The 14,722-nt window shown below is 51.8% G+C and overlaps 1 protein-coding gene across 1 annotated transcript; it reads left to right on the top strand.

Annotated features, from left to right (window-relative positions):
* Positions 1–1,738: 1,738 nt before the first annotated feature.
* Positions 1,739–2,812, top strand: LOC138520557 (serine/arginine repetitive matrix protein 1-like). Its single transcript, XM_069632898.1, has one exon. The coding sequence runs from the start codon at positions 1,739–1,741 to the stop codon at positions 2,810–2,812; it is 1,074 nt and encodes a 357-aa protein (XP_069488999.1).
* Positions 2,813–14,722: the final 11,910 nt, after the last annotated feature.

Consider the following 14,722-nt stretch of genomic DNA (forward strand, 5'->3'; position numbering starts at 1 on the left):
CAGGCCCCCTATTGGTGGTTAAGCCTAGAGGGGAGGGCTTAGGGACAGGCCATTGGAATTTCTTGCACCTTCTGTGTCGCGCACGGTGCAGCAGCAGCCAGTTCTGCCTCCAGTAGGCCCACGCAGATACAATGCCAGCTGGCCTGATGGCCCATGCAGATACAATGCCAGCTGGCCTGATGGCCCATGCAGATACAATGCCAGCTGGCCTGATGGCCCATGCAGATACAATGCCAGCTGGCCTGATGGCCCACGCAGATACAATGCCAGCCGGCCTGATGGCCCACGCAGATGCAATGCCAGCTGGCCTGATGGCCCACGCAGATACAATGCCAGCCGGCCTGATGGCCCACGCAGATACAATGCCAGCTGGCCTGATGGCCCACGCAGATACAATGCCAGCTGGCCTGATGGCCCACGCAGATACAATGCCAGCTGGCCTGATGGCCCACGCAGATACAATGCCAGCTGGCCTGATGGCCCACGCAGATACAATGCCAGCTGGCCTGATGGCCCACGCAGATACAATGCCAGCCGGCCTGATGGCCCACGCAGATACAATGCCAGCTGGCCTGATGGCCCACGCAGATACATTGCCAGCCGGCCTGATGGCCCACGCAGATACAATGCCAGCTGGCCTGATGGCCCACGCAGATACAATGCCAGCTGGCATGATAGCCCACGCAGATACAATGCCAGCTGGCCTGATGGCCCACGCAGATACAATGCCAGCCGGCCTGATGGCCCACGCAGATACAATGCCAGCTGGCCTGATGGCCCACGCAGATACAATGCCAGCCGGCCTGATGGCCCACGCAGATACAATGCCAGCCGGCCTGATAGCCCACGCAGATACAATGCCAGCTGGCCTGATGGCCCACGCAGATACAATGCCAGCCGGCCTGATAGCCCACGCAGATACAATGCCAGCTGGCCTGATGGCCCACGTAGATACAATGCCAGCCGGCCTGATGGCCCACGCAGATACAATGCCAGCTGGCCTGATGGCCCATGCAGATACAATGCCAGCTGGCATGATAGCCCACGCAGATACAATGCCAGCCGGCCTGATGGCCCATGCAGATACAATGCCAGCTGGCATGATAGCCCACGCAGATACAATGCCAGCTGGCCTGATAGCCCACGCAGATACAATGCCAGCCGGCCTGTTGGCCCACGTAGATACAATGCCAGCCGGCCTGATGACCCATGCAGACACATTGCCAGCCGGCCTGATAGCCCACGCAGATACAATGCCAGCCGGCCTGATGGCCCACGCAGATACAATGCCAGCCGGCCTGATGGCCCACGCAGATACAATGCCAGCCGGCCTGATGGCCCATGCAGATACAATGCCAGCCGGCCTGATGGCCCATGCAGATACATTGCCAGCTGGCCTGATAGCCCACGCAGATACAATGCCAGCCGGCCTGATGGCCCACGCAGATACAATGCCAGCTGGCCTGATGGCCCATGCAGATACAACAGGCCAGCAGATACAATGCCAGCTGGCCTGATGGCCCACACAGATACAATGCCAGCTGGCCTGATGGCCCATGCAGATACAATGCCAGCTGGCCTGATGGCCCAAGCAGATACAATGCCAGCTGGCCTGATGGCCCACGCAGATACAATGCCAGCTGGCCTGATGGCCCATGCAGATACAACAGGCCAGCAGATACAATGCCAGCTGGCCTGATGGCCCACGCAGATACAATGCCAGCTGGCCTGATGGCCCATGCAGATACAACAGGCCAGCAGATACAATGCCAGCTGGCCTGATGGCCCACGCAGATACAATGCCAGCTGGCCTGATGGCCCACGCAGATACAATGCCAGCTGGCCTGATGGCCCATGCAGATACAATGCCAGCTGGCCTGATGGCCCACGCAGATACAATGCCAGCCGGCCTGATGGCCCACGCAGATACAATGCCAGCTGGCCTGATGGCCCATGCAGATACAATGCCAGCTGGCCTGATGGCCCACGCAGATACAATGCCAGCTGGCCTGAGAGCCCACGCAGATACAATGCCAGCCGGCCTGATGGCCCACGCAGATACAATGCCAGCTGGCATGATAGCCCACGCAGATACAATGCCAGCCGGCCTGATGGCCCACGCAGATACAATGCCAGCTGGCATGATGGCCCACGCAGATACAATGCCAGCCGGCCTGATGGCCCACGCAGATACAATGCCAGCCGGCCTGATGGCCCACGCAGATACAATGCCAGCTGGCCTGATGGCCCACGCAGATACAATGCCAGCCGGCCTGATGGCCCACGCAGATACAATGCCAGCTGGCCTGATGGCCCACGCAGATACAATGCCAGCCGGCCTGATGGCCCACGCAGATACAATGCCAGCCGGCCTGATGGCCCACGCAGATACAATGCCAGCTGGCCTGATGGCCCATGCAGGTACAATGCCACCTGGCCTGATGGCCCACGCAGATACAATGCCAGCTGGCCTGATGGCCCATGCAGATACAATGCCAGCTGGCCTGATGGCCCATGCAGATACAGTGCCAGCTGGTCTGATAGCCCATGCAGATACAATGCCAGCCGGCCTGATGGCCCATGCAGATACAGTGCCAGCCGGCCTGATAGCCCACGCAGGTACAATACCAGCCGGCCTGATAGCCCATGCAAATACAATGCCAGCCGGCCTGATAGCCCATGCAGATACAATGCCACTGGCCTGATGGCCCATGCAGATACAATGCCAGCTGGCCTGATGGCCCATGCAGATACAATGCCAGCTGGCCTGATGGCCCATGCAGCCCACGCAGATACAATGCCACTGGCCTGATGGCCCATGCAGATACAATGCCAGCTGGCCTGATGGCCCATGCAGCCCACGCAGATACAATGCCACTGGCCTGATGGCCCATGCAGATACAATGCCAGCTGGCCTGATAGCCCATGCAGATACAATGCCAGCTGGCCTGATGGCCCACGCAGATACAATGCCAGCTGGCCTGATGGCCCATGCAGATACAGTGCCAGCTGGCCTGATGGCCCATGCAGATACAATGCCAGCTGGCCTGATGGCCCATGCAGATACAATGCCAGCTGGCCTGATGGCCCACGCAGATGCAATGCCAGCTGGCCTGATGGCCCACGCAGATGCAATGCCTGATGGCCCATGCAGATACAATGCCAGCTGGCCTGATAGCCCATGCAGATACATTGCCAGCCGGCCTGATGGCCCATGCAGATACAATGCCAGCTGGCCTGATAGCCCATGCAGATACATTGCCAGCCGGCCTGATGGCCCACGCAGGTACAATACCAGCCGGCCTGATGGCCCATGCAAATACATTGCCAGCCGGCCTGATAGCCCACGCAGATACAATGCCAGCCGGCCTGATGGCCCACGCAGATACAATGCCAGCTGGCCTGATGGCCCACGCAGATACAATGCCAGCTGGCCTGATGGCCCACGCAGATACAATGCCAGCTGGCCTGATGGCCCATGCAGATACAATGCCAGCTGGCCTGATGGCCCACGCAGATACAATGCCAGCTGGCCTGATGGCCCATGCAGGTACAATGCCACCTGGCCTGATGGCCCACGCAGATACAATGCCAGCTGGCCTGATGGCCCATGCAGATACAATGCCAGCTGGCCTGATGGCCCATGCAGATACAGTGCCAGCTGGTCTGATAGCCCATGCAGATACAATGCCAGCCGGCCTGATGGCCCATGCAGATACAGTGCCAGCCGGCCTGATAGCCCACGCAGGTACAATACCAGCCGGCCTGATAGCCCATGCAAATACAATGCCAGCCGGCCTGATAGCCCATGCAGATACAATGCCACTGGCCTGATGGCCCATGCAGATACAATGCCAGCTGGCCTGATGGCCCATGCAGATACAATGCCAGCTGGCCTGATGGCCCATGCAGCCCACGCAGATACAATGCCACTGGCCTGATGGCCCATGCAGATACAATGCCAGCTGGCCTGATGGCCCATGCAGCCCACGCAGATACAATGCCACTGGCCTGATGGCCCATGCAGATACAATGCCAGCTGGCCTGATAGCCCATGCAGATACAATGCCAGCTGGCCTGATGGCCCACGCAGATACAATGCCAGCTGGCCTGATGGCCCATGCAGATACAGTGCCAGCTGGCCTGATGGCCCATGCAGATACAATGCCAGCTGGCCTGATGGCCCATGCAGATACAATGCCAGCTGGCCTGATGGCCCACGCAGATGCAATGCCAGCTGGCCTGATGGCCCACGCAGATGCAATGCCTGATGGCCCATGCAGATACAATGCCAGCTGGCCTGATAGCCCATGCAGATACATTGCCAGCCGGCCTGATGGCCCATGCAGATACAATGCCAGCTGGCCTGATAGCCCATGCAGATACATTGCCAGCCGGCCTGATGGCCCACGCAGGTACAATACCAGCCGGCCTGATGGCCCATGCAAATACATTGCCAGCCGGCCTGATAGCCCACGCAGATACAATGCCAGCCGGCCTGATGGCCCACGCAGATACAATGCCAGCTGGCCTGATGGCCCACGCAGATACAATGCCAGCTGGCCTGATGGCCCACGCAGATACAATGCCAGCTGGCCTGATAGCCCACGCAGATACAATGCCAGCCGGCCTGATGGCCCACGCAGATACAATGCCAGCTGGCCTGATGGCCCATGCAGATACAATGCCAGCTGGCCTGATGGCCCATGCAGATACAATGCCAGCTGGCCTGATGGTCCACGCAGATACAATGCCAGCTGGCCTGATGGCCCATGCAGGTACAATGCCACCTGGCCTGATGGCCCACGCAGATACAATGCCAGCTGGCCTGATGGCCCACGCAGATACAATGCCAGCCGGCCTGATGGCCCACGCAGATACAATGCCAGCCGGCCTGATGGCCCACGCAGATACAATGCCAGCCGGCCTGATGGCCCACGGAGATACAATGCCAGCCGGCCTGATGGCCCATGCAGATACAATGCCAGCTGGCCTGATAACTCGAGGAGGAGGAGGTGCGTTTTTATTTTTCTCGTCATTTTGGCCCACTCCTTCCTTCCTCCCCTACTTTCCTTCTCCCTCTACTATCTCCCACACGGACCTCTGCTCTCTACAGCCCCATTTTATTGTTTTTCCCGGTCCCTCAACACTTCTGGGCCCTGGCCTTTCCACACTTCACTCGGCCTCCCACTCCCACCTGCTCAATCAACATCACTCCTCCCACCCCAAGGTGGTATCCAGCATTGCAAGAGTAGGGTGGGAGGGCGAGTCACGAAAAAGGTTTGCCTACTTCCCCCCCCCAAGTGCAGTGCGTGCGATTCCATACGTCTAATTCTTCCCCCCTCTGCTCCCCCCAAATCAACATTTTTGGTAACATTAGTGGCAGATGGCAGTTTAACAAAACACATAACAAAAAAAAATAAAACCGCAGGTCCATTACAGATGCAGGAAACCCATCTATTATAGCTCTGTTCAGGCTCTGTGGGGCAAAATGCCTGCAAACCTCCTCATTTGCATATGTTTTACACTGCATACATCATCATAGAAATATGAGCAATAAGAGTATGGCTTTAGTTTTATTCTCCCCATCCTGCATGCAAAGTCACAATAGCATCATGCAGATTAATGTGAGCCTAACCAATCCCCCTTGGGTTTTAAAGCTATAGCAATTATTTTAAAATATCCTGCATTTTGCACCCATCTCAGTTCTGATCACCCCCATTCACATTTCTTAAGGGGAAAAAGTACCAGATAATAGTTCCCCCTCCCTCCCATCAGTCCCTAATGGCTCGCATTGTAAAGCTTTGATGAAACACAGAGCATAGTGTCAGGTCCCGGGACAGCTGCTCTGCTGCCTGAGCTCTGTGGGACAGTGTCCGGGCAGAGGGACACCTCCCCCGTTTGGCACCCTCATTGAAAATGAAGCTGCTGAATGGGAAATGTGTCCTGCTGCCAGGACAATGAGTACTGAGCAGCAACACTGTGCTATTATATGATATGATATGGCATTTGTAACGCGCCTATACACAAGTGTTTCAAGGCGCGACGAGGCAGGGAGGGGGGAACATGGGGAGACAGACAGTGCTACTCGGCACCCTCATTGCTCCGCAGGGTGGCCTGCCTGAGGGGCCGAACGGGAGTGGTGTCCCACTGCCAAATGTCCTGGTCTGGCTATTGAAAGAGCCACTGGGGGGCGGGGGCAAGCTCCCACACAGAGACCTGCCTACATTTGGAAATCAAAAACCCTGACGTTTGTGGTCCGCAGTGTGTGCCCTCCTTGCGGCACCTATAAGTACTATAAACTATGCCCTTGCCTCCTCGCCATGAAGCTCTCTGGGAACCCTAACTACCCTGCATGATGTGGGCACCCTGTAATGGACCTCTCTGTAATGGGGTGGCCTGCAGCAGGGACCCGATGAGGCTAGAGTGCAAAATCTGGCAACAAATCCTGACTAAAACGCAACTGAATGCCCAATAACCAGGAGTCTAGGAGTTCAATCGGAAAGTGCTGCTAAGGAACACAGACACATGCACAGGGAACGGGAAATGCGAGGGTTGGCTGTATGGGGCGGGGGAGATCTCCTTCATGATGGCATATGGAGGACATTCCTGGGATTGATCTTGATGCTACGAGACAGTGACTGGGATTGATCTTGATGCTACGAGACAGTGACTGGGATTGATCTTGATGCTCGAGACAGTGACTGGGACTGATCTTGATGCTACGAGACAGTGACTGGGACTGATCTTGATGCTACGAGACAGTGACTGGGATTGATCTTGATGCTACGAGACAGTGACTGGGATTGATCTTGATGCTACGAGACAGTGACTGGGATTGATCTTGATGCTACGAGACAGTGACTGGGATTGATCTTGATGCTACGAGACAGTGACTGGGATTGATCTTGATGCTCGAGACAGTGACTGGGACTGATCTTGATGCTACGAGACAGTGACTGGGACTGATCTTGATGCTATGAGACAGTGACTGGGATTGATCTTGGAGGCACTTACTGCAGAGTTTAGAAATGACGTGGAAGTGTTTTTGACCCGACTGCTACTCGGGTACTGTTGCCAGGGGAAGGGGGGGGGGTCTCGACTGAGAACCAAAGAACCAAAAGAGGCCCAAAAGCTCAAGCCTTTTCCTATGAGATAATTTGGAAATAAAATAGGTTATCATACAAAAGAGGCCCAGGGTGTATAGGCCTACTGTGAAATCTCCAGAGTTCCCGACAGGCCAGTCCACCCCCGAGTCTGTTGCCGTGTATGTCGGGGTCTTTTTCCTTCATAAGATTAGTGTGGTAAACCCATGATAGTTGGTCATGTATTCTGGTGGTGTGCTAAAGAGTGATTTACTGAAACCGTAGGGAAGAAACAGATAGCATCTAATGTTTATCACACACACAACACAAGGGTAATAAGCATAATACATATATGCACACAGACGGTGGACCCAAAACAATATTGCTGTCCAATAGTAAGTCTGCCTGGTTCTCAGGGGTAGTAGTTTCTCTTGCACCAGAGCACAGTGACCCAACGTTTTCCATAGGCTTTCTGCTGGCACAGCAATACGGTCTAGTGCAAAACCTGCCACAGCTTCAGGTGGGCATTTAGACCACCCTTGGGGTGAAGTTTATGTTCTGGTACTCATGGTATGATGCAGATCATGACAAAGCAACGTTGCCCTTTTCAACAAGAAATGTCTTTACTTGTTCTTGTTTTCCCTTGAATTCCAGACGTTTTTTGGTGGCGTGGTACTTCTTGCAGCTGAACCTTCTGTTGAGCGATCATGCCGTTCTCTCGTTTTCCCATCCTAGTGGCATTGCTCCACCGTTTGAGGGCTGCTGCAACCTGGATGATTATAGAGGGTAGAGTAGGGGCAGTTATGGCTTACTAGAATGCAACTGGGAGGCTGGCCTCTCCTTCCTCCTTGACTTTAGCATATGCAGAACATGCTTGCCAATGTTTCCACTGCTCTGCGCCCCTCCCTTTCACCAAGTTGGCGACTAAGTACAAATGTGGTGATATCACTGCCGGCGATGTCACTTCCTTCTATCTGGGCACCCCCTGGAAATTCATAAATTGGCTCCCCTGGCACAGAGATGTCGTATGGTAAGAACGATATTAAAGCTTCCATAGAGATGGTATGCGATTTTCATGATGTTAAAGGCCCAAGAACAGTGTGTGTGACGTTGAGGTCTCCATAGAGATTGTGTGTCATGATACTGATATTCAGGTTCTCACAGATGTGTTTGATGATTATGTTAAAGTCCCCACAGAGATGTTGTGTGATAATGATGATTTTAAAGTCCCCCTCTGAGCTAGTGTGTGTGATGATGTTAAAATCACCAAAGTGATAGTGTTTTGTCATGATGATGCTACAATACCCACATAGATGGTGTGCGCATATATGATGATGGTACGATCCCCACAGAGATGGTGTGTGCATATATGATGATGGTACGATCCCCACAGAGATGGTGTGTGCATACATGATGATGGTACGATCCCCACAGAGATGGTGTGTGCATATATGATGATGGTACAATCCACACAGAGATGGTGTGTGCATGTATGATGATGGTACGATCCCCACAGAGATGGTGTGCGCATATATGATGATGGTACAATCCACACAGAGATGGTGTGTGCATGTATGATGATGGTACGATCCACACAGAGATGGTGTGTGATAATAATGATGTTAAAGTCCCCATGTAGATTTTGTGTGATAATGATCTGAGTGTCTTTATAGAGATGATGTGCGATAGTGGTGATGTATAAGTCCTCACAGAGATCATGTGTGATCAGGTTCCCACATGCATGGTATGTGATGATGTTAATGTCAAAATCATTGCAAATACAGTGCTTCAGAATGGTAAAATTAGGGGTGCGTGATCTGGCTGGAATCGGATACGAGTCTATATAAACAATAGGAGTTTGAATCGGCGCAGACGATTGAAACCATTTGGAGCTGAAGCTAGAGATGGTTCAAAACTTTAAACAGGATTTCGAGCTGCTCTTATAGACATGAGTATTTGATGGTTCTATTTGGCTCAAATAATGCTCTTTGGTAGTATTGAATTCTGGGGTACTGGTGGCTAAGGACATGATGCAATAGAGACATAATTTCCTGCCGGCAGGAATTCTATTGCAGAGAGAGGAGAGAGACAGACCTTTGGATGTGTCTGCTTCATCTAAAGTTATCCATTCCTAAAATCCACACAGCTGCACTTTATGTTTGTAGTTACAGCCTTTTCTTTAAAGAAAAACTGTACTTTAGTTTACTTTCGGTTTGCTTTATTTTATAGAAGGGAAACGGAAATCGGGCACAGATATGTGGGGCTCATTAGGAGTTTGTTGGTATTTTTGGTGAAATGCTTAATTTCAGAATATTGTTCATAACAGGCATTTTTTCTGCTTTAAGTTAATCACAGACTCAATATAGTTTCAATCAATATTTTCCTGTGGTTGGAAAATACTAAACTAATTTGAATCGATATATGTACATTTTTCAGAAAAGCTTTAACCCATTTTGAACGATAGTGAGCAATTGGCTGGAATTGGTTAGAGCCGATTCAATATTCATGTAAGTCGAACTGGACATTTACTGACTCAATTTCACTCACAGGCCATTTCTATGGCGACTCGAATGACTCGAGTCAAATCAAACTGTTTTTTGCACTGTTCAAAGTGGCATTCGAGTCCAGCACTTTAAGGCTTACCCATCCTTGGTTAACATTAAATTAAGATATCATGATGTTAAACTTGTCACAAAGATTTTGTGCGACAAAAAATAGAGTATGCTAGATTAGCAGACAGGTTTCAGTAATCAGCACTCACTGAATCAGCATGAAGACCATGTCTTCTGCACAGCATGTGTTTCAGGACAGTTGCGCTTTTGTCTACATTGACTTGTGTGTTGATCCTGAGGTTACATTTTAAACATAGATAGTGTGATATGGTAATGACGTTAAAGGTCCCACTGAGATTGTCTGTGGCAATACGGATGTTAAGACCTCAACTCATGTGGCAGAGAGAGTGCTTTTATTTGTCATCCCTGGCACTGATTTATATTTGTGCTGATAGTGATGTTAAAGGTCCAAAGAGAAAGCACACTTCTTCACCTACCATGGGGCCAATCCTAAAGTCTATACAATTGGATTTTAGGGGATCACACACCCTGCTTGTCCAGTATCCCACCCCGGTTGCCCCTGCAGCACCACTTGCCAGTAGGTAATTCAGTTTTCTGGTTCACCTTCTGTAATCGCTGCTCTGCCTCTGCCAGGGATAATGGGTATAGTTACAGCTTCTCTTCTCGGGGCCTCCATTACTCACATGTGGTCAATGAATGGTGGCTTGGGGCACATATCTGATGCTAGGCCTTATTCTCATGTTCCTCCTCTTCACTGCTCTTCTGGTCCCTCCTCCTACTGTGAGCTTCATCCCTTCACACCTGCCCCAGAACTGGTGTTTCAGTTCTGCTTCCTCCGCCTTCTGTTGTTTGCCTCTAAACACCTCCTGGTCTTCACCTCCAACCACTACCCTGCCACCCAATGTTCTACAACTTCAACCACATCCCACTGTCCACCTCCAACTACATCCCTCTGTTCACCTCCAGCTTCCTCCAAACCTTCACCTTCAAACACCACCCAAAACCTAATGTTATACAACTTCAACTACATCCCACTGTCCACCTCCAACTACATCCCTCTGTTCACCTTCAGCTTCCTCCTAACCTTCACCTCCAGCCACCACCCACCCACCTAATGTTATACAACTTCAACCACATCCCACTGTCCACCTCTGAGTATCCTCCATTCTGGGATACCCAGGCTCTGCCATTGGAATCAGTTGATTCCTGATAAAGGACAAGATGGCCCCTGTGGCCTCTTGCTTTCTATTGCCTGTTACCTTGTTTTCCCAAAATCCTGGGAAGCCCTTCTGTGTCCCTTCCCCCTGACTGGCTGTAGGGTGGAAGTTCCATATATTGTATTGTGGGGAAGTACTGAAGGCTGTCTGGAGCCTTCCCAGTGACTGTATGTTGTGGGTACACCCTTGGGGTGGGACCTGGGTGAATGGAGTGTGTGACCAATATGCACTTCATGTAATGGGTGTCTGGTTTCTGGTGTGTAATACAATGAATGAGACAGCTCTCTCTGAAACAAGTATGAATGCAGTGTGCAGTGCTGAATGGCTTGGTACTTGTCCCAATACACATTCTTTGTTGTGAGTGTCTGGAGGGAGGAGAATGGCCTGAATGCACTGTGAGCCTGACTGGCTGCCGGGCTGCCCTTCTGAGTGAGTGGTTGCCTGAGTGTGACCCAGCACAGTGAATGAGAGACAGAACAGTATATCTGGGGGCCTCTGACTGCTAGAATTCGTTCAGAAGCTGAAGACGAAACTGATACTTAATCTCGAAGCCAAGCCGGAAGAAGTTTGACTGCTGTTACCTTCATCACAATCTGAAAGCTGATGTGTCTTCAAGAACTGATCCAAGAGAGGACATGGTTAGGTGCCCTCTTCCCGAGCTATGAGGTACCATCAGGTACTGCTAACCTTCGCCAAAGCACCCTGGAAGCTAACCCTCGAAAGACTGTCAACTGGAGACGGTACTGCCGAGGAGAAAAAGAAGCACCGGACAGCCGTCCACCATCGTCGACCAGGGTTCGCAGGTTTGCTATAACCACTGGAGGCCCGTCGAAGCGAGTTGCCCAGAAGCAGGGACTGATCGGCGCAGTGCTGACGACAACTGGAGCCGCAAAGCTCCATTGATTAAGAATTGTGAATTCAAGGACGATCTCGCTTGCACTGTCGAAAGCTTTGTCCCGCTGGAGAAAGTTGAGGCTACCGACGCGCCGAGGAGGATCCGCTGGTGTCATGATCTCTGCTTCCAAAAGATCAGGACTTGCCCGACTCCCTTGGAAGCAGACCCATAACCCCGGTTCCGAGTGCCAGCCAGTCCCAATTGGGACCTTTTGGACCCTGTCCTGGCGCCAGTGGCACCAGGCTCATAAAGATGCCCAGTCCCAGCGCTGGAAGCGCCGGGCTCATAATGCTTGGGTGGACTTACCTGCAGCAGACCATGCTGCTTACTTACCTGCCAGTTGAACCCCTGATCCTCTTCTGTTTGGGACTACTTTTCCTGTTGGGTGGGGCAGGAGCCACTCCCTAGGTTCAGAACACTGGAACTCTTCTGGAAAGCAGGAACTCTTTTCTTACCTAGGCGTGGCTGTGGAAGCGACACCTAAGCACTACAGGAGGCTATTTAAACCACACCCGATGGATGAATCTTGCTTTGCGTTATTCTGCATTCCCTGCAGCAGAACGCTCATCGTGTCTTCTGCTCCTGGACCTAAGGGAACAAAGGCTTACCATCCTGGAATCCAGTCTTCAGCAGCACCTGTAAAGACAAAGAAAGAACAGGTTAGCACTACGGTCTTCAGTGGCAGCGCATCTCTTACCTGGTCCATCGGCTGTCACCAACGCCTCGCGCTGCATTCCGGCATCTGAAAGACAAAGTCTTACCTACTCTTCGCATGCTCCGGAGGTCTTCGCACTGCATTCCGGCATCTGAAAGACAAAAGCTTACCAGCTCTTGGCACGCTCCGGAGGCCTTCGACGCTGCATCCCGCATCTGAAAGACAAAAGAAGGTGCGTTTAAAGACATCGGGCAACTTTATTACTCACGTGCCATTACTCCTTCCCACGCCGAATCCAGTGGGTATTCCAGCACCCTTCAGCTTTTCTAAAGCTCTGAACTTGTACCTGCAAGATAAAAGGGACAGTTAGTGTGCATCGTGAAGCAGGCTACAAGCGCTTACTTACGTGCTTCCAGGCGCTTCTATTCCTCACGCGGGTTCGATCCTCAACTCTCATCAGCCCGCCATCGCCGGAACCCTGCAAAACAAGAGATATCATTACAAAAGACTTTTAAGACATTTGAAGTGCCCAGAACTTACCGTTCGTGCAGTTAACGACGGACAGCAGTCCTCTGAGGTCAAGAGGCCTGCACCCTTATCCAGTGAAGAAACTGGTTACGGCACCCTGCCCCGAGGCAGATGGAGAGCTCGGCGTTCACTTACATAAGGTGAGGGTGTTAACCTTTGGGGTTCTACAGGAGAAGAGAAAGGGAAGAGGAGAGAGGCACCCAATAACCCCAGTTCATTAATCCCATATTTTCTATCTGCAGACATCTTACTCTTCGAGTCAGACATACAGTGCACAGAGGTCCAGCCCAAAGAGCCAACCGTGTGTTGCACATCACCTTTGAAGATACGGCATTCACCCAGTCAAGACCGGCGCCTCTGCGGGAATCAGGTGAGCGTTACAGAACGCAAAGCCTATCGCAAAACTCCCACCCAGGCGCTATGGAAACCTCGGATACCGACCAGCTAGCCCAGTTACTTGGGGAACTAAGAGCAGAAGTGCATGCAGCCCGTCAGGAAACGAATGCTCTAAGAAGGGAACTGATTATTTCCAAGGAGCGAACAGACGATCTCGCTAGACAATTGCTACAGTCACAAGCCGGACAAACTCCGTTACCCGCATCAGGGGCAAATCTTCCTTCAACATCCTCTACGAACCCAGTGCAGATCAACCTACCTGGGAATGTACCTCTGGCTCCGCCCGAACGATTTTCTGGTGACCCAAAGAGGTTTGCAGTATTTATTAATCAGTGCCGGTTGCACTTCTTATGCCGGCCAGCAGCCTTTCCAACTGATCAAGCTAAGGTAGCTTTCGTGCTTTCGTACCTTAGTGGCAATGCGGCAGACTGGTCGATCCCTCTAGTTAATCAAGATGATCCGGTTCTCCATGATTTTCAAGCTTTTCAGCTCAGTATGGAAAAACTGTTTGCAAGACATTCACAGGGGCAGGCCTTGGACAATGAGCTCCTTTCATTGCGACAGGGTAATCAAGACCTTTTGGCTTATATTGCGTCTTTCAACAGACTGATAGTGGAAACTCGATGGCCTGAGGACAAAAGAATTACGCTGTTTTATAGAGGTCTACGTGGAGAGCTCAAAGATGTTAGCCCAAGTAGTGAATCCCCCGCAAGACTGTTCGGACTATATAGACTTAGTCGTTCAAATTGACCACAGACTGCAGAACAGGAAGGCCGATCGTTCCAAGTTTGATGCTCGAGTATTTTCCAAACCACCAACTCCTACCAAAGGAGTAGACTCCGGGGAACCCATGCAAATAGGGGGCCTGAAAGGACCACTAACACAAAAGGAGCGGGAAAGGAGAAAACAGCTGCAATTATGCCTCTATTGCGGAAACTCGGGGCACTTTCTTCGAGACTGTCCGGTGAAACCAGCCAAGAAGGCAGTAGGAGCTGCAGTTACCAGGGTCACAAACTCTGAGCAGGGAAACGACCTCGCCCAACAAGAATAGAGGTCCTCTTGCCGAGCGTTAAAACCAGTTTCGTGACCTCGCATTTCGTGATACCTATGGTCCTCATTAGCCCTGAACATCCGGATCGATTACATGCGATTGAAGCTTACGTCGACAGCGGTGCCATCGGCAATTATGTGGATCATGAAATGGTTTTGAGGATGAATCTGACTCTTTGTCCAAAGGCTGTAAAGGACGTCATTACTACGGTGGATGGTACGGAGATAGCCTCCGGACCAGTAACGCATACCACCCAAGAAGTGACGCTAGTAAGTCAAGATGGACACCATGAGAAGATCGTGTTTGATGTGATCAAGGCCCC

Source organism: Ambystoma mexicanum, chromosome 13 (genome assembly GCF_040938575.1).
Source record: "Ambystoma mexicanum isolate Mex_15411 chromosome 13, UKY_AmexF1_1, whole genome shotgun sequence".
NCBI lineage: Eukaryota > Metazoa > Chordata > Amphibia > Caudata > Ambystomatidae > Ambystoma > Ambystoma mexicanum.

Coding starts and splice junctions, on each gene's coding strand:
- LOC138520557 (XM_069632898.1), top strand. CDS start 1,739: ATGCAGATACAACAGGCCAGCAGATACAATGCCAGCTGGCCTGATGGC.